Raw genomic sequence first — 24268 nt, 5'->3', positions numbered from 1 at the left:
ATTTCTACCTGTTTAAAGCAAAAATGGCAACCACTCAATTACCATTGCTTCTGAAACAGGCTAAATGTGAAGAGGAGAGTCCCCAGTGTGACAGTTACACACAAGTAACTTCCACACTACTACATGCATACACTCTGGTGGTAGCAAGAACCATCCAGTAACTTGCCCACTACAGGAGCTAAAACATTCCATACATTTGCTTAAATAAAGTTAAGAAACCTATGCTTTTGGTCACATCTTAATACAGATTTCCTCAATATTTATACTTGGCCTGTCCTGTTGGATCATTAAAAAAAACAAACAAACAAAACAAACGACTAAAAATACAATGTAATAAAAACTTCCCCAGTACACAAGACTTTATCATCACCTAAACATCTTTGTTAGTCCAAGTGTTCTTTGGGGATTTGGTCTGCTCTTTTCAAAACAAAAACAAAGCCTCCTTTTGTCCTATGAGTTCCACTTCACCTCCAGTCAGCCCAAGGTACCTCCTCCTCAGCACCAACCAGCCATTGGACTACTCATCTTTGTGTTTCTTCCTTCCAAGCACAGCTCCCAACCAAGCACAGCTCCACATGAGTCCAGATGCTGAAGTTTCCTTCAAATGATGAATGCAAGATTGCAAAGGATGAGTCCTGACCTATGCACAAAGCCCTCCCAAGAACTGCAAGCTTTAATTGTGCTAGCAAAGCTAGATCATATGAGTGGTGTGGACACAGTTAAAGATGAAAGTGTGCTTCCACTAGGAGCAAGGGCACACTGATAATGCCAGTGTAACTGTGGCCACAGGATTACACTGGTATAACCACACTGGTGAGAACCACAGCTGCAGTCAGTCACAACTCTTTGGATCAGGGCTTGGCAATCAAATATATTACAGCTGCTCAACCAAACAAATTAACACAGCCTCCAGACAACCAATCTTCCCAATTATCTATGTTCAGATGTGTGTCACTCAACCACTGAAGCTGCAATTGGTCTTGAAGCATGGTAGTCTGACTCCCTCCCTGCTGAAGTTATGCTGTTCCAAGGGCTTGCTATGCAGGAGCCAAAGATCAACTTGTACTCCAAAGACTTATATGGCAAAGAGCCAAAACTTTCTGGCAGTGACAAGCCACCTCTTTTCTTTTTTTTTTTTTTTTATTCTGATATGTTGTTTTGGGTTTTGTTTCGCTCTTCAGAAAGTTATGATACTCAGTTTCTCTCAATTAATGCCAAATACAGATTGGGTCATGCTAGGCATGGACACCCACAAGGTAGCAAGTAAAGAAAGTTGCTTAATCTCACCCTATGACCCAGGCATCAATAAGCTAAACATACAGTGGGCACCATTAGACACTGGACATCATCACCTGCAACAGTTATAATGCAGCTGAATTAAAATAACCAAGCACTGTCCCATGGAGCTTTTCATTGTCCATTCTTACAACAGAACCCATGTCCCAAAGAAAATATTTTAATGCTAAAGACCTGTGCTCTTGCTCAATGGTAAACTAGGAATGACTGCAGTATCTTCTCTTCTGGTACTCAGAAGTAAACTGCCTCCTTTTTGCAACCTTTCTGTTGTGATCTCCTTTTCTGGCATCTTGAACTGTAGGAAAGCAAAATCACATCAACAACTTTCCCCACTAAGCTCACCCTTCCCCTCTCTCAAGATTAAAAACCAAGCAAGTTTGACACCATCTTCTGTTTACCAAGCCCACTTGGGTTGAAGAGCCACAACTTTTACTCTGGAGGGTAGTAAGAAATGTACAAAATGGCATTCATGTGTACAGTTGACATATTCTATGAGCTGGTTGACTCTAAGCTTGATTTGGTCCAGTCTGCTGCTGCTGCTGCATCTCTTAGGAAACGTTAGTGATAGGTTTGTACTTCTTGAATCTGGTCCATTCCCCAGTGGCATAGTTCATTTCAAAGACAGTGTCAACCAACATGGTGGTGCTGCCAGTGCCATCTGCCTTTGGTAAATCTTCTGTATGCTCACTGAGTTTGATTTGGATGATGTCACCTTGCTCTTGGCAAGGATTCTCTGTGAAAACAAGAACAGGAACAAGTTATACACTTCAGTGTTGTGTTAGAAAAGGTGAAGAGTGCTTGGAGATGCTGAACAAAATACCCTTAAACACAACAAACCAACCCAAAACTGAGCATGTTTGTGTGGCAGGCAGCCACACAAAGATCTTTGTCCCTCCACAGACTGAGGTAACAAAAACAGAACTCAAGGCCAAACTGGAAGAACAACACAAGGGGCAGTAAAGCATGCCAGTGTCATTCCTGCCTGCCTCAGGAGTCAGAAGAAGAGTTTATCTTGAACTGGGAGTTGGTAAACTTCAGCTACCAGGGTTATTTGAGCTAGGATACCTTTTGTCACTAAAAGCTTCATTCAGCAATCTCCAGCTGTTCTGGAAGCCCAAGCAGTTTTTACTTTGTATTCCACAAAGCTGTCCATGTAGATATCCAAGCACACCCTCCTCCAGCAATTTGAAGCAGTATTTAGAACCAAAAGCACCATAATTAATGCAAGATAGACAAAACTTTCTTGGAGCTCAGGGATCAGAGTAACTCTATCCTGCTCATCTTCACTGTTGAGCTGCATTTAGGCTCCAGCCCTCCAGTGGCAAGAGCCTTGCAAATACCAAATTAGAAACCAGAGCTAGTGCAGATGATAGAGTTCACTTCAGGTCTCTGAAGCTCCTTCTCATCTTACCTCTGATAATCTTTCAGGTAAAACAGCCTTGGTCTACCAGGGCCAATAGAGGACAGGATGTAGCTATGAGACAGCTTCTGTCCTGTGATTCACAGCCTCTGTGGTTACCTACAGTCTGAGACCCCAGTTGCTCCACTTCCAATGCTAATGGCTTAGAAAGGAGGCTTGTACCTCCACCTGCCAAAGAACTTACATTTGTTGGTCTTCTAGACAGACTACCAGTGCCTAACCAGTCTGTTCTTTGCTCTGACTGGCTGCCTTTTTCCTCTTAACCCCCATGTCCTGCCATCACAGGTGTTTAGTTACATACAGGTTGTGTTTAGCAGCTGCTCTGATGGATTTAGAGTGAGTATTAGGAAGAAATACTTTACAGGGAGGGTGGTGTGACACTGGAATAGGTTGGCCAGGGAGGTTGTGGATGCCCCCTGCCTGGAAGTGTTCAAGGCCAGGTTGGATGAGGCGTTGAACAACCTGGTCTACTGGAAGGTGTCCTTGCCCATGGCAGAGGGCCTGGAACTAGTTGATCTTTAAGGTCCCTTCCAAAACAAACCATTGGAGGACTCTATTACTTTCTGGATTTATTGTAAATAGACCCTGTAGACCCATTTCCAGATAGAACTGCAGCCCACAATACTGGGTACAGTCCTGAGGAAAGAAAGAGAGTCCAGGACAGAGCAAAGCTACACCAGGCCTTGCACTCACATGCAATGCTAGGCTGTATTTCAGGTTTGGGTATACAAAAGCAAACTACATTAGTTCCAATACATGCCTCTGGATCCAGCCATGAATCCAAGGATAAGAGCCTTCTCTGGCCTTGTCACTTTGTTTGCAGTCTTGAACATCTCCTGTGCAGCATACATTTGCTCCCTCTGCAACAGAAAAGTAAACAGGAGTTCCAGTGGAGAAAACTCTGCCAGCAGTCACCACATCAATAACCACACACAAGCATGAAAGAGTAAGGTGCATGTTTGTAGGCCTATAAGAAGTAAACAAAGAAAAAAAAAACCACCTTAACCTCAAGGCTCTTCCTCTAATGGTTACAGCAGGTTCTCAAGCTGGGGAAAGGACTCCTACCTTAACATGTGTTTCTTTAACTATTTAATGAGATTTAATGTTTACATTACCAATTTGTCTTATGACATTAGAAAAAAACCTCCACTGCTTCCTCTACAATCCAACAACCCCAGTTTGCAAGGAATTTGTTTTGCCTTCAATAAACAAAGTAGGGATGCTGAAAAAAAGTCACCCAGTTTCTTCAGGTTCAAATCTTGCCAGCCAGGCTTAAAGATGTGCTCAACAATATTCAAATCAAGTGCATCTTGAATGACTGACTTGCTTGGCTTCAAGCATGCACCTAGTACCTATCAACACAGCAGCAATAAGAAGCTTGAGGAGATTTATAATTGCTGTTGAGTTTAGTTTCTTCCCCACTTCTAGGCTTTAAGAGAAGTGAAATGGGAGGGTGAGGGGATCAAGAAATAAAAGGGGGTTGCCTTAAAATAACCCATTTATATCTTTTCTAGCACAGCAATGACAGCATCCTTTTCAGCAGCTTAAATTATATGCAGTTTGCTGGGCAAGAGCTCTGCTGGAAACACACATTCCTCCCAGAATTCTTTGTAAGTAATGCAACATTTCACTAACCAAATAGCAGTAAAGACAGACATTTCACTGGACATTAACAGCACAACAAAAAACGTTGTGATTAACACTAAGACAGCAAGGCTAAGTCACAAAACATCTTTGGTTATGAAAAAAAAAATTAAAAAAAAAATCAACCTCAGCCATTCTGTGACTCACAGGCTAGGAACTGCCAAGAGAGTAAATGAGATCAGCAACGAAAACTGACATTTTCCATTCTGCATCAAAGGGAATCAAAAAGAACCTGGTTTTACTTACTGTGAGAGAGAGGCTTTTCTTGGGTGGTGGCTGTTGCTGAGGTTGGGGGGCAGCTTGTGGTGCCTGTGCCGCAGGGGAGATGGCAGGAGGGGTGGTAGGTGTTAGGGGTGAGGTAGGTGTAGTTGCAGGTGGATTAGAGTTACTATTGTACATGGGGGTTCTCTGTTTGAACTGTGCAGGAAGAGTGGTGGTGGCATTCGGAGCTGCAGGCTCTTCAGTCTGCCTGGTAGCCTGCAAGGCCTCTCGTGCAGAGCCAGCTACAGGAATACAAACCAGAACAATTCAAACCACTGCAATTCCCCACGAGGGATTAGCATCACCAATGGCCTTTAAAGAACAGGCTGAAGCAGATCACTCCCTTGCAGCACCACGAGGCAGTGTGCCATCCACTGTACATGGAGACAGAGAGCTAATGCTCCTTCCACCTAACAATTAGCTGGAGCAGGAATTAGACAACTGATTAGCTGTCCATGCTGGACTACACTCTATTTGATGTTTCATGGATATCACATTTATTGATTTGAACCTGCTTCCTATGGGTTTTAGCTTATATTGTTTTAACAACTATATTGTGGCCTTAGCAGGATTAGAAATCACAGAATCATGGAATTGTTTTGGTTGAAAAAGCCCTCTAAGATCATCCAGTCCAACCATTCTCTAACTCTACCAAGCCTGGTGCTAAAACATGGCCCTCAACACCATCTCTCTGCCTCTCTGTAATACCTCCAGGGATGGGGATTCAACCACCTCCTTGGGCAGCCTGTTTCAGTCTGAGAACCCTTTCAGGAAAGAAATTTATGTCCAACCTAAACCTCCCCTGTTGCACCTTGAGGCCATTTCCTATCATCCCATCACTTGTTACTAGGGAAAAGAGACCAAACCCCACCTCACTCCAACTGCCTTTCAGGGAGTTACAGAGAGCCAGAAGGTCTCCCTCAGCCTCCTCTTACTAGGGACAAGAAACCAACCAAGGGGTGGGCCTCAATCTAGCCTCCTTCCAGGTTGTACAGATTACTGCTGTACTATCACAAGAAGCCAAACCCATAAAAATAATCAATCATTTTTTACCTAATGCAGCAACAGCTTCCAAAGAAAATGGAGATTAAGTCTCAGCCAGTAACAAATAATGAAAATACAAAAATGCTTAACCAGCTGACAGCATTAGATGTAATCTTCACAATTCATTCATTAGACACTAACCTCTGAGAGGGTTAAAACCTGAGGGTTGACAAGTGCCTACTCAAAGCTGACTCATTCATCTGTACTTAAGGGAGCTGCCATCCCAAACCTAGCTGCAAGGTAGAGGTTACAGACAGGATCCAGGTACTGTGATTTCCTAAGTTATACCTGTCTGGACAGCAGTACACTCAGTGCACGCTCAGGCCCACTTCCACTCTCGTACAACTCTTAGGTACAGCTGCTTAAACACCTTTCAAGACTCTCAGGAGGTTTAAGCCAAGCTTTCATGTTCTGTTCACAGCAGACTGAGGCAGATACAAACCCGAGATACACTGGTGCCTTTCAGGTCAGATTTTAGAGAATGAGATGTCTACCATTTCCCAGCTAGGCACAGAGACAGCCATATGGCTGTTATCCAGCAAGATACGGAACAGAACAACGCCCATTTGAGAGGACAAACATTTGGTACAATTAGTTACCCAATTTCATACAAATCTCTTCATGTTTATTCCTGGTTTCCCAATGTCACAATAACTGACTTACATAAAGTAAGAAGTCTTAACTGCAACCTCAGATTACACCAGACCAGATCTGTGGATCACAGAATTGTAAGGTTGGAAAAGACCTCCAAGCTCATCAAGTCCAACCTCCTATTCAACACCTCCATAACCACTAAACATCTTGTGTGCATCAAGGAAATAGTTCTATATTCCTTGTCTATAATTAAAACTGACTTCCCATTTCACCACAAAAGTAGAAAAGGGAGAACAAAGAACTTTAAACTAGGCTTTTCCTGCTGCTGCATACAACACCAAGGCTCTGGAAAATGACAGTAGCTGCTGACAACACTGATGTGCTCTTGGCTGCAACCTTTCTTGGAGCTGCCAATTTTCTGCCAGAAAAAAAAATTGCATGGACCTTCAGCTAGATTCTGAACTGCTTCAGGGCTGAGTGATCAGGTTTTGCATATGTGTTTTGCTACAGTGACCAAAAAGACAGTTCACAAGGACAAACATTGCAGCACCCAGCTGCAACAAGCAGGAGTCAAACTAATGCACTCAACTGAAACGTTGATTACAGTTAACTGTAAGGTCTGGTGATGAAGCCTGGTTGGGCACATCTGTTAGTGCAAACTGACACAATCCCTTTTCAGTCTTGAGTTGCAGCAGAGAAAGAAAAGTAAAGCCAAGTATATTAAAATAAAAAGTGTACCAATTAAGGATTCTTACAAATGCTGGGTTTCACTGCAGGCAGTTTTCTGGAATTGAAAATAATGTAGCACTTGTCAAAACATGCAGGAGCTCAGTCATTATCTATTAGACTGTTAGAACAAGATAAAAGGAAAAAGGATGGCTTGATCCCAGCCTGTGTGAAAGCTAATATGTACTTGTCTCCAGCAATGTGGTTGACTCCTGGAAGCCACTGTTTTGCAAGTGCATGCAGACAAATTTGTGTATGGAGCATCAGGTGCATTACTGCTGGCTCTTCAGGGATCTTCTGTTACAGAGTAAGGAAAAATTGCTTCACTTGCTTGACTTCACCAGCAGGCTTTTTAAGGCTTAAAAACAGTAAGCTTTGGTTTCTAATACCTTACAGGATTTGAAGTGGGACACGGTAGAGCTGGAGAGAGACTTTGTACAAAGATACAGCGTAACAGGAAGAGGGGTGATGGTTTCAAACTGGAAGAAGCTGGACTCAGATGAGACATAAGGAGGAAATTCTTCCTCAGGAGAGTGGTGAGGCACTGAACAGGTTGCCCTGAGAAGCTGTGGAGGCTCCAAGCCTGGCAGTGTTCAAGGCCAGGTTGGACAATGCCTTGAGCAAGCTGGTCTAGCAGAAGGTGTCCCTGCCCATGGTGAGGGGTGGAACTAGATGATCTGGAAGGTCTCTCCCAACCCAAACCATTCTAGGATTCTATGATTAGGTTATATAACACACCTGGCTATCCCAAACCCAAAGCTTGGGCTCCTGCAATAGATTTTTCTACTACTACAGTTACACTGCACTGAAGTTGAGAGAAAGTAGTTTTGTAAATCCAAGAGTTAGACAGGAGAACTGTAGAGAGTTGGAAGTATTAGGTCCCAAAGATAAAAAAAGAAAAGAAAAAAACAAAGGGCTTTTACCTGGCTGTGTTTCAGAGCTGGGGATATAGGAAGAAGATGGCACCACACTGGGGGTTGCAGGTAAGTAGCTTGTAGAAGGCAGTGCAGGCTCATTGTTCAAGGGGCCAAGTTTCTGGAACAGAGCAGAAACACCTGCATGGATTCCTGTGTTGTTGCTTCATTTTAAACAGTTTCAACATTACTTCTGCTATGGTATTTCTCTTGGAACTTAATGATGTGCTCCTCCATTAGAGCAGCTTCACCATTTCAACTCTAACTCCAAATACAAACCTCAGACAATAGCATTAGCCTAGGACAGTAAAGGCAGCTTTCCCTTTCCCTAATTCAGATAAAAATTGCCTCCAAAGGCACAGTCTGAGCCAAGAAAAAATACTTTATGGAGAAGACACTCCTCCAAAAGGGACACAAAACCACATAACTGTTCGTCTGGAAGAGTCCAACAGCTTGCCCTGCACTGTAAGGGCACCACTAAAGCCTGTCCCTCATGACAGAGGCCATCTAGGAACAAGCCAAAGAATATGCCACACGTGGTATTCAACTAGAGATGATCTTGCACACAGCATGGTATTTGTGAAGGTGGGGGGGTGGCTTTACCTGTGTAGACACCAGGCCAGCAGCATAATCTGGGGTAGCATTTTCTACTACTGTTTCTTCTTTGGCTTGCTTTTCCACAACTTCTGTATCTATTGCATAAAAACAGAAGTCAGTTCAAGGAAGTCTTCTGAAACATTGAATATATTTTTAAATCGAGATATAAAAATGCATTTCTCAGTCTGCTACAGCAAGCTTTAAGAGGTACATGCTGGTAGATGCAGTAAGTCTTCATACACAGTTTTATAATCCACCCCATTATTGACTGACCCACAGTGCATATCCACCAAGGTACAGTGAGTGAGTCAGAAAGAACTGACTTACTTGGTGATATTAGAAAGCATCAAAACCCATCTGCAGTTACAATTTTGTTCTGAGATGGTACTTCTATCGGTGACAAACACAAAAAGCTTGCTTTGGGGAAAATAACCTGATATGCTAAAGTAGAGCACTGCACTCACTTAAGAGCAGTCCATCAGATAGCATTCAATTGAAGATCTCTCAGCCAGATATTTTTTTCCAATATTACTTTTGATTAATGACACATGGCCACAGAGCCAGCAGAAGTAAGTCTACCAAAACATCTCAGAACAATTCCACCCCACCTTTGTGCTGCCCAAAGCACAACTGCCTAGTTCCATCCTTTCATGCAATCTGAATTGCATTATAACCTACACACAGCAGGAGCAATGAAAAATAAAACAAACCAATTAAAAATCCTCCCTTAAAGCAATTTCGGGCTGGGTTCCCCCTTCCCTCCCCTTTCTAAAGTTTAACTGAAGGTAAGTTTCAATAAATGAAGTAATAAAATGGGACTACAAATCTAGATCCTAGTTGCAGGTATATTAATAGCCTTTGTAAGCAGCATGCAGTACCAACCTAAAGTCTTTCTTCTTCTCTTTGCTTCACGGCCAGCACCAACCATATCCAGCTCAGAGATATCTAGAAGCTAAAAACAAATCAATAAATAGTTTAATAAAGAATTCAATAGTGATCAGTGATCTGAACAATGGGGTGGAGGGCACCCTCAGTAAGTTCTTTTCAAACTAAAATGATTCTACAGCCGTTTTTAAATTTAATGTAGTTGGTCTCTAAATATTGCCCTCGTTTTTTTCTTTAATATATTGATACTTTACTCGAAACAGCATCAGAAACTCCCTTTAGCTCAGGGAGAGGAACTGAGAAGGAAAAAATGAGAGTAAGAAAGAGTGCAGCTACCTTTACTCCTCTTTCTTTGCGCAGAGTTGTTCTTGAAGGAGGAATAGGAGTTCTGTTTCCAGAAGGACTAAACACACTCGGTGCCGAAGTGCTCCTGAAGGGAGCTTGTTTTGGTATTCCTTTGAGTGGTGCTTAGAGAAGATCAGAAAAGTCAACAGCTGTGATATTTGTCTTTTGTAACTAATTAAACATTAATAAGGAGTTCTTTGGCTTAACACTCACCCCAGTACCCCTTTAACTTCAAAAGTTTCTAACTTGGAACTGCCTGCAACACACTGAATGCAATTCTTGAAGTTCAAAGAGCCATTCCGGCAATATTGAGTTACTTGGTGAAACTATTTTATCAGAGGCTTAGCCAAGAGTCTGCAAGGCTAAGGGCTCATTACCTGCTGGAAAGGTAAACTGCTGCTTCACACAAGGGTTTGAAACTCTGGTGCCTGCACAAGGAGCAGGACCAAACTTGGGTCTATACAGCAGACAAAACCTGCCGTCTCAGTTCTCAGCAGGCACTAAGAGAAGCTGTTTCCCCCCAACTTTACACTGTTACCCTTCTAACTCATGCTTAATCTAAGTGCTGAAAACAGCATTCATTCATCAACTGCTAAATTAGGGGAACATACATATTTATCTATATTTACCAGGAAGAAACCTGACAGGTACAACTTGAAGATTTAAATGAGACATTTAGAAGAAATTCTTTGCCGTGAGGGTGGTGAGGCACCGGAACAGGTTGCACAGAGAAGCTGCAGGGACTCCAAGCCTGGCAGGGTTCAAAGCCAGGTTGGATCAGGCTTTGAGCAAGGTGCTCTAGTAGGAGGTGTCCCTGCCTGTGGCAATGGGGTTGGAAATACTACATCTTGAAGGTCCCTTCCAACCCAAACCTTTCTAGGATTTTATGATGCACTGAAAAAAACCCAAATTTTCACTATAAGATAACCCTTTCTGACCAACACAACTATGTTTCAGCAGAGTAAATCCCAGGTGGTCCCACAACTTGTATTTCTAGAGTCTAAAATGCACTTTATTAGTTCAACGGCTAAAAATAATGCCAAGAACTAATGGTCAGTTTCTATATTGGGCCAACTTTTAGTTCAAATTACAGCTATGCTTCTGCATTTCCCTCATGAACACATGGCCCAGCCTCAGTGCTCAAAACCACATCTTAATAACATCAGCACAAAGTGCTTCATAGCTTCTAGACACCAAGAACTCACTCAGGTTTTACACCTCAGCATCATATTGGGGTCCAAAAATGAAATCACTGCACAGGTATATCAAGTAACCAACTTAGGACCTCTCTCTTGCTCCTAGTCAAAAACTTACCTGAAAAATTCAAGCAATTCAGGAGCTTCAAACAGCTGAAATCTATTAACACAGGGCTGAAGAGCAATTATACATCTCTGTTGTGTCCATTAAATAAAAGGCACTGCACAGCCTTGGCTGCAGAGAGCACACTGTCCCCTCCTCTTCCTTCACACAGTTATACAAATACAAGATATTTTTTAGGCTACTTCAAGAGCATTTTGGAAAGCACAGCAGATTACTGTGATGGGCTCTGCTCCCTTTTGGAGCAACATGGCTTAGTCAGGAGTTATTCCTGGAGTGATGCAAATTATTTCTTACCAAAGCCTACAGCATGATCTAGCTGTGTACAGTTTTGAGGCAGAGCAGCCATACTTGCCATTTAAGAAAAACCCCACACTCTTGTTATTTCTGACAAGACATGTCAGAAACATTTAAATATCAGGAGAGGGGAGGCAGAAATCCTTTGCTTCAAAAAGAATTAAGTTTTAGTGAAAAATTAGACAGCAATTTTATTCCTCATCAAGGCTGTTGATGAGATTTTCTTCCCAGAAATGAAGAAGGTAAGCCATACTTGTTGTATCTATCTTCTTGACTAGTCCCCTGCCTTTGGCATGGAAAGGCACTCCTGCAGTCTTCTTGAGCTGCTGTGCAGTTTCTGTTGCTAAAAAAGGAAAAAAGGGGTTTAATAGTTATTACAGAATCTGTGCTTAAATACAATACACTGCTTTTTCTAAAAAAAGTTATTAATACATAAAGACTTGTTTTCATTAAACCCAAAGTCATTTACCCAAGGCAAACAATATTTGGAGAAAATTGAAAAAAATCAATAACTATGCAACTGGCAAGATTGTCTGAGCTAGCAGGAATTATCAGAGCAGACAATTTACTCAGAGATTGAAATACTTAAAGTTCTTTGTAAAGGTTCCAAATCTTGCATTTAATTAGACCAACTACTCAAGTGACACACAAAGAAGCAAGCTGCTGCACCAGAACAGCAGGGACAGCAAAACTAGCTCTAGATCACTTAGTTCAGGTGGCTACCAATAGATACATGCATATGGATGTTGCCTTCTGTTAGCAGAAACTCTCATGGCTTTCATGCCCTATAAAGCCATACTGAGCACAGAAAAGAATTGGCAGCTCTTGCTCCCTGTTGCAAAAACATGGTAAAATAAACCCAGGTTCTCATATCAGTTTTGTTTCAGGAGCTTGAACCAAAGCTGCCCTTTGGATCTTCACAGCAGACTGTTAAACCCATGAAAGGATGGATCTGTGCTTTAAAAAGCCACAACTTTTTATGGGCTTTGAAATCTGAAGAGCATTTAAATCAACATGAGCATTTTAATGTCATCATGGCTGGAATGACTTAGACCTGCTCTTCCACAGGTATCAGTCTATCAAAGGGAAAAAAAAATATAATCAAAGGTCTAACAGAAAATTTTAATGTAATTCTCCAGCATGGGGATAAAGACTGTAAAATACATGGTGAAAAGAAAATATCTATTCAATCTTATCAACTAATTGTAATAGTACTTACACTTCTGCAAGAGTTCAGCTCTCAGAGTGGCACTTTTAGGTTTCCTCTTCAGCTGGAAGTGTTTCACTGGGGGAGTAAGTGGCCCAGCCAGTGTTGTCAAGGCATTTTTGTTTAAATATTGGCATTCCAATGGCAACATAGCTGAGGTTTCACATTCACTTACTGCATGAAGAGTTAACACAGGACACAGGGGTGTTAGCACCTCTTTAACAGATAATTATACAACATTTTACAACTGGACTGTACAGATAGGGGTAAACTTTAGATTCCTTGTTTGTACACTGAGTAACTTAATTGTTATTATCACACAGCATATAACCAGTTATTAGGATGTTTGTTTTTCACATCAGCTTCATAACAGCTGCCATGCTAGATACACCTAGCCAAATTCTAGGCATCAAACATGCTACTATTGTCAGGAAGAAAAGAATTATTGAATTCTCATATTCCTTAAAAATTACTTAAAAAGGGAAAGTACTCCAAAAAAGTCCAAATCAAAAGTGTGAGCAAACAATCAGTTGTTTTGTCTTCTTACTATAAACACTTCTGCTTCCAACTCCCTTACTGGTCTGCTGCAAGTCCAGCTCCAAGACCACGTCTGTCCCTTGATGCCCAAGGGCTTTTTCTAGGCACTGTGGTAAATCAAATCCACTGAAGTAGGATTTCCACTGCCATTTACTATAATGTTTGAAAGCAGCAACTGTGCAAGTGCCTGAGCCAATATTTTCAGCTGCTAGGCAATCCCCAGCTAACAGACATCAGCAATGTAACTCTTGTCATCAGCCTCCCCCTCAACACCTCGTTTCCTCCAGAAAAAGATCTGGGAATGTTGGACAACAGCCAGCTAAACGAGCCAGTATGTGCCCAGGTGGTCAAGAAGGCCAACAGCATCCTGGCCAGGATCAGCAACAGCATGGAATTGATTGTCTCCCTATGCTCAGCACCATGAGAAGCAAGGTGGGGTTGCTCTCTTCCCCCAAATGCCAAGTGATAGGATTAGAGGAAATAGCTTCAAGTTGTGCCAGGGAAGGTTTAAGTTGGATAGTAGGAAAAAAATATTTTCACTCAAAGTGTTCTCAAGCCTTGGAATGGACTGCCCAGGGAGGTGGCTCAGTCATGTTCCTGGAGGTACTTAAAAGTAATGTAGATGTGGTGCTGAGGATGTGGTTTAGCAGTAGACTTGGTAGTGATGGTACAGAGTTGAACTCAATCTTTAAAGGCCTTTTCCAGCCTAAACAATTCTATGATTCATTACCTAGAGGAGGACACCCAGCAGAGATGCACCCCACCTGCCCAAGAGAATGGCAGTGCTCCCACACAAGCACTGCAGAATCAGCCTTACTGTCTTCTCTGGTACTACACATCCCAAGCAAAGCAACCTGAAACCTCTCAATTCACTAGGCTACATGAGGTCAGTTCTTAGCCACCAGTGCACAATACAGCCCAGTCACTAACAAACCCACATTCCCTTGTGTGCTGCCCTTCAACACACACTCAGGGTTAACACCTGACATTTAAGTTCTGATGGTGTATGAAAAGATCATTTAAGAAGTTACCATTCCTCAAAGATCACAGTTCCCAGGCCAATAACATGTCAGGTCATGAACTGTGGCAGTTAAGAGACAAGACATACTGCTTGTCCTGATACCAGTAAGACAGCAAAATTGTCTGGGCAACAAGAGGCTATTTCTGCAACAAGGCTCCACACTTGTGCAATCTTCCCCCCAATACTAAAGGCTTACCTTTTTCTCTAAGCTCTCCTAAAATATCTTGAACATTGGGATTCTGTTCTTCAAGATCAAGGTTAAGGGAGCCAGTATCTGGAAAGGATTTTAAAATATCAGCTACCATTAAGACCCAGGGGTCTGAATCCAAGGTAGCGAGCTGGATAATTTCAGTCAGTGCCCCTTTCATCTAACAAAAAAAGAAAAAGAAAATCAGCCAATTGGAAACAGTTTTAAGCAGGTCACAGGTGTTTTTTTTTTAATTTAAAAAAGACACTAGCATAAACATGCACAATGTTTTACTACTGGGGAAGGGAGGAGGGAGATTTCTTCACCACAGTTACACATTAACTCAACAACTAAGTAAAGAAAGAGCCAAGATAGGGTTTTTTTTTCACATTGCTATCAATCAATCCAAGCTAGGTTTGTTTCCAGCTTTGGGCAGCTGGAAGCTTTGTTTAGCAACAAGCATTTCTGCTACAATTAAAGACCAGATTTGTATGTCATTGTCTCTTCATACTCTACACTTGTGCTCCCAGTGTACCCATACCTTGCATTCAGGAAGAATATACAACTAGAATACCAGTTATTTACAACAGGGATCTAAAAGAAGCTGTGCCCCTTTCTGGGCAACAGACCACAGCTGCATCATATCAACAGAAACTAACTCCTCCAAATTCTACTTCAGCTTAGACCATAACAAACCTTTCATGCTAATCAAAATGGTATTATCTGTTACAGAAGTAGACCCAGCCCTCTAGAATACCAATAACATGATTTTCCATCTACCCAAAGTTTCTATAGTCAGGAAAGTTATTTTTCTTTGAGGAGCTATCTCAAAAAAAGGGGACATAATGTGTAAGATAATAAAAAAAAAGGTTTCATGGTCACAGTAATTTTAATTACTGAGTGTGCCTGTTTGCTCTACAAAAGTAATAAAAGTTGACTACAGTCAGGGGTTTAGAGTGAATCTGCATTTACAGGTAAACTTAAAGCACCTAAATAAAGACTGAACACTTCCTTTTTCCCTAAGTAAACTTTCAGTTAAGCATTAAAGCTGCAGAGAATGAAGCCCTTCCAGAATTACAGTGTGTCTATCAAGCCACAAGACAGAAGAGTAACACTGGCTATTTAGACATACTGTATCTGTATGCTATTAACATTGAACCATTTACAAGCACAAGCAAAGACTTGAATTTTGATTTTTTTTCACAACCTATCATGGCATCCAAAGTTTAAAGCCTCTGTTTCTGAACACAGGGAGACAAGCAAGAGATTATTCTTCACCTTTATGCTGCATTTCATAGAATCCTAGAACAGTTTAGGTCAGAAGGAACATTCAAGATCATCTATATCCAATCTCCCTGCCACAGGCAGCAATACCTCCTACAAGCCCAGCTTGCTTGAGGCCCCATTCAAACTGCCTTTGGACACTTTGGAGGCTTGGAGCCTCCACAGCTTCTCTGGACAAGCTGTTCTAGTGCCTCACTACCCTCATGGAAGAATTTCCTCCTAACGTCTTTAAATGGCAGTTTAAATGTGTTCCCAGTTTGCTGTTGAAAAATATAATTTGTGGTTTTAGAATGCATGAAACACAACCCAAACTAACAGAGAATCCCAGTTAAAGGTTTTTGGGTTTTGTGTTTTTTTCCTGTTACTTTACAGGGCACAGCCATCATCTCAAGCTCTTGTGTAAGATGGTAACACTGGGTCACAAAGAGTCCCATCAGGTCCAGCCTGCATCTTGTTAAGCACAAATGTCAAGATCTGATGCAACATATTCTGGCATTTCTCTAATCTAAAACTTCAGGATCTTAAGGATTTTTCTCAGCCTGCTGGCACAAAATGACAAAAAACAAACAAAAAAAGCAACCCAAAACAACCAACCAACCATAGGGCATGACTGAAAACATCTAACAAGAAAAGATCAAGCAGGATGGAAAAAAAGTCTGGGACGAGAGACAAAGGGAGATGAATGATGGCTGTGTAGGAAGAATACACAAACAGCACTGTGGGAAGGGGTAAAAAGGAAATGCTACTAGAAACACACAAAGTGATATCTCCAAGATGGCTTCTTGCACAGGATTGCCATTAGTTTAGGCATAATATAAAGCAAATTAATATATGCCTGTGACTTTAGGCATTTGCATCAACAGTTGGCTAAAAGCCAGTCAAGTTTAACTCTGAGGGGCCACAGAGAATGAGCTGTTGAATAGGTACCTGTAATATCATAGAGCATTTTCATTAAGCTAAAAGCACTGAATGGAAAGCACTGTATGAATATTTATGGGATACAAAACTAGGGTGGATCAAGTATCACTTCTGTGTGTGTTTTGTATTTTAATCATGAAAAAGTAGAAGCAGCCAAGAGTAGATTAGAATATACACTATCACATCACAGAATAATTAAATGCAGGCCAGAGAGATGCTCAGCAACCTGCCTGCTCTGAGCAGAGGGGGAAAGGCAACATGTGCCCTCCTACCCTCTGCACTATGAGTCCCACTTGCAGAGACACAGGACTCCTGATTCCCATAAGCAAGAAGAATCAGGCCTGACTTTCACACTCTTACAGCTTCTCTAACAAAAAGGCAGACCCTGTGGGATGGAGACTTTCCCCTTCAGACAATTCATTAGGCACAGAAGCACACCATCCTCATTCCAGACTTACTTAGAATGTCACAGCCTAACCCTGAACAAAGAAATGTTGGCACAAAAGGGAATTTGGACTTGTCACTGTGAATCAGGTGAACAGGAATACAATCAAAAAAGAAAAAACTCAACAGATGTAACTCAAGAATCATCTTAAAGAGGATTCTGTCCCTCTGCTCTGCTGAGACATTGCCTGGAGTCCTGTGTCCAGCTGTAAAGACCCCAACACAAGGACATGGAGCTGTTAAAGCAAGTCCAGAGGGGGCCATGAACAGCTCTGCTATGAGGACAAGCTGAGAGAGTTGGGGTTATTCAGCCTGGAGAAGGGAGACCTTGGAGCAGGCTTCCAGGATTTGAAGGGGGCTGAAGGAGAGGTGGAGAGGGACTTTGTACAAAGGCATGGATGAGGGGTAATGGCTTCCAACTGGAAGAAGCTGGATTGAGATGAGACATGAAAAGGAAATTCTTTGCCATGAGGGCAGGGAGGCACTGGAACAGGTTGCCCTGAGAAGCTGTGGAGGCGCCAAGCCTGGCAGTGTCCAAAGGCAGGTTGGATGGGGCTTTGAGCAAGCTGGTCTAGCAGGAGGTGTCCCTGGTCATGGCAGGAGAGTTGGAACTGGATGATCCTCAAGGTTCCTTCCAACCCAAACCAAAACATTCTAGAATTCTACAAATTGTTCTGCCCAACTCATGATTGAAGCTGGTCAGCACTACACTGAGCATCATTTCGAGTAAGCACAATTATCCAGATAGAATTTAGCAGATGACAAGCTGGGGGGCTGGGAGATTCAGGAATTAGCAACTTCTGCCCAAAGAATTACAGCGGAAAAGGGTATTTCTGATAACTGCCTACGAAACATTAACAAGGAAAGTGGGAGCTGATTATTCTTATTAGTCAGCAAGAACAAATGAGCAGTAATTTGGTTCACAGCATGATAAAAAAATTAGCTTTATTACCTATCCCACACAAGTATTATGAAGATTAAGTCACTTACAGATATATAGTACTAGTGTTGAATGAAAACATGATGAAAATTGGATGCTATTACATTTGAGACAAAAACCACTTAAGTAAAGGACTGAGCTTTCAAGAGAGCTCATTGAAGCTTCCTTCACTTGTCTAGACTGAAGCTTTCAGAGAGATTGAGAAGACCAGCAGCAAATTAAACTCTAAACCAAGCACTACCACAATTTTCTTGATTCCTACATAACTTTTTACTCAGATGTCTACTCCCAAATGGTTTCCATGTGATTCTGCATCTCAGTGAAAGTGCTATTATATAGAAAAGGTGGGGGAATATGTAAGAGGAAATAACTAAGTTAAATGTTATCTAGAGAGGGGAATATCATTACAGTAACAAAACTAAACATCTCCTGCATCTACTACTGAGAATTTCAAAGCTTTACAGAGCTGATGCAATATATTTTCCAATACTATTAAGTTCCCAAATGCCAGCTCAGTGCTTCTCACAAACGATCAATACACACTGGCATGTGGCATGGAAAACAGAGGACTTTCCAAAGTGACTAAGGAAGTCCTTTCACAGTTAAGTTTAACCCTTTTTAGCTAAGTCATTGTCAAGCTCCCAGCATAGGTTACTTGTGTGTTTCTACAAGCAGAGAGACACTCCACAATCCACTGAGGATACTGTGGAGGGGCACAGAGCACACAGACTTAGCACATATATATATACACACACTAGGTATCATATGTAAGGTACCCAGTGCCAGTTAAAATAGCCAAAATCTTAACAGTAAGTTACATAAACCTTCACAAATTCAACCTATTTCAGTAAACTCACCACAAATGATGACTATCCTATTAAAAACAAAACAACAACACAACATCTGTCAGCAATCTGGTTACAGCAGCTATTTTTACCATCTATAGAAGGAAGTCTGTAATGATAATAGCAGACCTGCTTGCAATGTTAAAGGTTTCTGCCTCATGAGGTTTTTATTTCCAATTTTTTAAAAATCCTTCATCTCCATTAAAAAAAGCAAAAATACCACACATCCCTGAATTACATTACAGGTCAAATGCAAAATGGAAAAAATGAAAATATGCTAAATCCTCAATCAACTGTGCTTTGTGTGTAATGAAAATGAAGCCTGACTGAATTCACAAATTCTGCCAGAGAAGCAAAAAAATCGCACATTTTATTTTATTTTTTTAAAGCAGTAACAAGAGCTGGTTTATATTTGGAACACAACTGATCACTTTAAGACCACAATGTAAGTGACTTGCTCTTCCTTGACACACTTCATCTCCACAGCTAACAAAAGCACAGATCAAGCTGGTGACTACAATCTTCCTTAGAATCAGTTTTAAAAGTTTTTACCCACACAGTAAATGCTCTTGCAGCATTTCCACAAATTATTTCAGCTGCCTTGAATTCTGCTCCCTCATGGGGTTGGCATAAGCATCATTAATGAAGGTCCCTACATTTTTTAAAGCTCTTTTCTATCTAAGCACATCACTCATTTCTTCACTTCTACTAAACAATGCAATACTAATTCCTTCCAGGCTACTTGGATTTTCATGCTACTGCAGAAGAATTTTGCATACTCAGTTCACAGGAGCTTATGTACAGCTTCCCATCCCCCTTTCTGGCCTTGGCTGGTTGTCCAAAATACAGCTGCATTTGTCACAGACAAGACTGACAGCTTGTGCACAGGACAAGCACTGAACATGACTATCATGTTTTAAAGATTAAACATGCTGAACAAGATTTTTTTTTTTTTTCCCCAAAGTGACACCAATTCCAGGTGACAATGAACAATCACACAGATGCAGGTGGCAAGACAGCCACCAATAAACACCAAACTATTGCTTAAATCCGATGCTTGGGCACTTTTAGTTTAGAAGTAGACTGAGCACACAGTAATCCCAGTTACATACCATCTCCCCACACCCTGCCTAGGATAGATGTGTATTAAGCCTAAGCAGCAGCTGTGCCCTAGCCAAGGGAGAGACTGCTGCAAGCACAGCTGAGGATACTCTATCCAGGAAGGTGAGGATTAACTATGCACTACCTCAGAGATTGTTACCAGAAACCAATACCACGTATGGTGGTAGCAGGAGAGGAATTCCTCAAACCTGGACGAAGAAACATCAATGTTTCCCAAACATTTTCCAACTACTGTTCTAAGCATCAGTAGCTGCCTACTGGTAAGAATAAGCCAGCTGCAGATGAGCTATGGTCCAGGGCCAAGTGAATAAGCTTGCAGAGCCAGCTCAGACCCGAGCCAGCCAGCTTATTAGCTGGGGGTAGCGCAACAAAGGAAAGCACTACCTGTTCCCAGAAAGGTAAAGAGAAGCAGGGGAGGGGAAAAAAAAGAAGGTCAGTTTTCCTCAGGCGAGACCTGACTGCAAGAAGGTGGGGGAGAGCAGTGTTCAGTGCAGACCCCAGATCGTCCATCCCCAAAGTTTCAGCACTTGCTGCTGTCCTTCCTACTGCTGAGATGTTCGACTTGGGACACCTAGAGAGCTGCCAGCGTTAAGGAAGGAGAGTGAAGGAAGCCTAACGCACAGCACTGTTGCTGAACGATCCCGACCCTGTCCTAGCCCTTAACCAACCACCGGTTCAGAAAAGCCCTCTGGCCCAAAGGCACTCAAACCGTACAACTACGGGGCCGTGGGAAGGAACAAGAGAGGTTTCGGGCCGAAACCACTTTTGAAAGCCTAGCGCCAGGGATTCCCCGAAGAGGGGGTGCAGCAAACCTTCCACTCCGCTCACTCCCTTATCAAGAGAAATCTGAGCGCTTTGGACCCAGTCCTCCGAGCTGGGCCTCAGCGAACCGCTCCGCCGGCCCAGACCTTCCTCCCTCTGCCCGTCCAAGAAAGGCTGCCGGGCAAAAGCGGGGCTGACGGTGGGGGCCAGCCTCACCATACATCTCCTCCCTTGAGGAGCAGCCGCTGCTGCGCTTCCCCCGGGCAGGGTAGCGTGAGGCCGGGCCGCAGGGTCTCCCCTCCCCAGACTCCATGTGAAAAGGGCGGAGGGGGAGGTGGTGCCGGAGCTGCTCCTTCTCTACCGTCGCGCCATCACCGACCGACCTCTCCCCCTCACACACAGGCAGCGCGCTTCGGTTAAGCTTCCCGCGCAAGCTCCCAGCTCTCACCTCATCTACAGCCCGGCGGGGCAGGTGCAGCATCCCCAGGAGTAGCTTAAGCTTGACGGCCGAAGAAAGGCCGTGGAAACAGAGGCGGATGTTGTCGATCACCGAAGCCGTGAGCAGCGAGGCAATGCTCGGCGGCGCCCACAGCTCGTCTGTGGAGCCCAGTTTATTGTGCAGCCACAGGCCAGTGTCGCTCTCCCGCATCGACGCCATCTTGGGAGCGGGGCGAAAAAAAGAGGGGATTCTCCACGGGCATTTTATAAAGACACCTAAAGGGAGGAAGGGAGGGGGTGAGGACCCCTGCGGGTCGCCGTCTCGTTCGTCATCCAAAATGGCAGCGCCCTATTGAAGCTGCCCCACAAAAGGTGGAGATTCTTCCGTAACCTAAAATGGCGGCACCCAAGAGGGGAAAAATAGCGAAGCTCTCCTCATTTCTTGTTCAGATGCAAAATGGCGCCCGCCATCGCTCTTCCTCTGTATTGCAAGATGGCGCCAAATCACAAAAAACCCGCTTCTCTATCAACCCCGAGTCGTCGTTCCGTACAGTTCACACTTCTCCGGGGCTCTCCTAGGCAGCAAAGAGAACCAGAATCGGGGTGCTGAGCCACGGCGGGGCCGGACGGCACAGCTCGGCGGCAGGCCGGAGCCTGCCCCTCCCCTCGACGGACGCTGGTCTCCCCTAGCCGTTGGCTCCCACTTTCCCCTTCCTGCCCGGAAGCCGCTCCCTCGCTGACGGCGGGAGAAGGGCTGAGGGCCCCGCTGGCGGCTCGCCCTTCCGCTCCCGGTCTCAGCGTTTGGCAGGACACCAGATCTGCTTCCATAGATTCATAGAAGGGTTTAAGTTGGAAGGGACCCTCAAGATCATCTAGTTCCAACTCACTGCCATGGGCAGGGACACCTTCTGCTAGACCAGGTTGCTCAAGGTCCCGTCCAACACGGCGTTGAACACCTCCAGGGAGGGAGCATCCACAACTTTTCTGGGCAACCTAGTCCAGTATCTTACCACCCTCACTGTAAAAGAATTCCTCCCTAATATTCCCTCTAAATCTAAGGAACTCTACTTTAAATAATTATTTCACAGTCTTGCAGATGAATTATGAGGTGAGAGGCTGAGACAAATCTGCCTAAATCTACCCACACAGCCCCCATGTCCCACAGGCACACCTAGCCCCCTTTTTTACTTTCTTCCCTCCTCAGCCTGCATTAAAAAGGCCTCCTTTTACCCCACCCATCACCATGGGGAATTTATTAGGGCTAATAATGCCTTAAAGCACACCTACCTCTGTGATTTTCTCAAATCCTGTAATTTCTTGGCTATCTCACCTAAACCAGCTAGAGCAGCTTGCTTAAGTGGTGCCAGATGGTGAACCCCCAGTGATGCTATGATTTGAGTTAGTGTCTTTTTTCCTCATTTTCCCCAAAGGTTTTTGTGCTGGGTACTTCAGAGGTGTAGGAGGTTACCTCAGTGCCTGTAACACTGGCAGCAGGCACTCAGAAATCAGGGGTTGGTTAGTGTGCATGCACTCATATTTCCTGGTGATTCAGCTCATTGTTACTTAAATGTGAAAAATGGATCAATTGCCTTAATCCCAGGAGACTCAAGAGTTTTTTCAAACGTGGCATAAGCAGTTCGTTTCAGTGTCTTACTAACTCCTGAGGAGTTGTAGGAGTGCATGGCAAATTCACCTCAAGTTTTTGAATGAAAATGTTTTCTCTACAACGTTCTTCCTCTAAAGGAGGATGTTTACCACCCCGTTTCTCTAAGAGAGCAGAGGAATTGTAGCTGAGATGCTTTATTTCCTCAGTATAGCTTTGTGGGGAGTGCTATTCTTGTTCCCAACTTTTACTAATATCCAAAATGCTGAGTGTCTGCAGCTCTTGGATGCTGCGAACCTGCCTTTTGTCAGTGTGGAAGTTTCAGTGCAAAGGGTTTCTGTGAGAGCAAATTACCTATTAGCACAGTGGGATTTGTTCTCCCTCCCCCCTAGCTAATCATTTAAAATCTGTGTGCATGTGTTTTGTTAGTATTATCAGTGTACACTCAACTGTGATTTCAGACAAAACTTGTGTATACAGTCAGCTGATGTTTTAGAACAGCTAAATAGGAATTGAGAGAGACAGTTTGTCTAGCACCTAAATTGTTCTATCCAGAACTTTACTTGACCTCTGTCTCTATATGTTAGTTCAGTACATAGTTGTGGGAGAATTATTTATCCATAAGTAACTATTTATCTGTTAGCTTGTACAGGAAAAGGGGGGGGGAAGTGAATAAGAGACTGGGATAAATGATTACATTGAAAACAGACTAGGAAATGCATTAAAGGAAAAAAATAAGATAAAACCCAAACCAGTTGTAAAGGAATGGCATTAGTTTAGATGTATAATTAACATTGATAAGCTTTGCTCTCCATTAATTATATCCATCTATTTAAAGTAGGCACCAGTAATGATAAGACATAGGTACATGCTTAACTGTAGTGCAAAATTCCATCACATTCCTTGAAACTGTTTCATGGCAGGAGAGCAAGTTTGGGATTGCACCTGGAGTAGAGGTAATGTGTGCTCCTGTACCTTACATAGACCACACCTTGAGTACTGTGTCCAGTTCTGGGCCCCTCAGTTTAGGAAAGATGTTGAATTGCTGGAGCATGTCCAGAGAAGGGCAACGAGGCTGGGGAGAGGCCTTGAGCACAAGCCCTATGAGGAGAGGCTGAGGGAGCTGGGGGTGTTTAGCCTGGAGAAGAGGAGGCTCAGGGGAGACCTCATTGCTGTCTACAACTACCTGAAGGGAGGTTGTAGCCAGGAGGGGTTTGGTCTCTTCTCCCAGGCAACCAGCACCAGAACAAGAGGACACAGTCTCAAGCTGCGCCAGGGGAGGTTTAGGCTGGAGGTGAGGAGAAAGTTCTTCACAGAGAGAGTGGTTGGCCATTGGAATGTGCTGCCCAGGGAGGTGGTGGAGTCGCCATCCCTGGAGGTGTTCAAGAGGGGATTGGACGTGGCACTTGGTGCCATGGTTTAGATAGGCATGAGATGTAGGGTGACAGGTTGGACTCGATGATCTTTGAGGTCTCTTCCAACCTTCTTGATTCTTGATTCTTGATTCTTGACCCTGAGAGACTTAGGTCTCATTTTACTTAATGGCATGGACTCTGCAGTAGAAAGTGTTCTGAAAATAAATAAATTAATTAATTTTTTAAAAAGGCAAAGTGGCACAAC

General features: G+C 43.2%; 1 protein-coding gene across 1 annotated transcript; it reads right to left on the bottom strand.

Moving 5' to 3' along the window:
- Nucleotides 1-1844: 1844 nt before the first annotated feature.
- NELFA (negative elongation factor complex member A) lies at nt 1845-21303 on the bottom strand. The gene is made up of 11 exons (XM_054391393.1): nt 21056-21303; nt 14302-14473; nt 12560-12721; nt 11594-11683; nt 9718-9848; nt 9379-9448; nt 8503-8591; nt 7909-8020; nt 4607-4863; nt 3477-3576; nt 1845-2029 (listed from the first exon to the last, which is right to left on the bottom strand). The coding sequence occupies exons 1-11, from the start codon at nt 21263-21265 to the stop codon at nt 1845-1847; spliced, it is 1578 nt and encodes a 525-aa protein (XP_054247368.1). The 5' UTR covers nt 21266-21303.
- Nucleotides 21304-24268: the final 2965 nt, after the last annotated feature.

Source organism: Indicator indicator, chromosome 23, assembly GCF_027791375.1.
Source record: "Indicator indicator isolate 239-I01 chromosome 23, UM_Iind_1.1, whole genome shotgun sequence".
Taxonomy (NCBI): domain Eukaryota; kingdom Metazoa; phylum Chordata; class Aves; order Piciformes; family Indicatoridae; genus Indicator; species Indicator indicator.
The sequence above is the reverse complement of the archived record's forward strand: the minus strand, read 5'-3'. Positions and strand labels throughout refer to the sequence as shown.

Bases quoted from the DNA above. Each gene is read 5' to 3' on its own strand.
- NELFA (XM_054391393.1), bottom strand. From the start codon at position 21,265: ATGGCGTCGATGCGGGAGAGCGACACTGGCCTGTGGCTGCACAATAAA. The intron at 14,474-21,055 runs GTGAGAGCTGGG...TTTTTTTGTTAG, and splicing joins CCCGCCGGGCTGTAGATGAG to ATGAAAGGGGCACTGACTGA. The intron at 8,021-8,502 runs GTAAAGCCACCC...GCTCTGTTCCAG, and splicing joins CTGGCCTGGTGTCTACACAG to AAACTTGGCCCCTTGAACAA.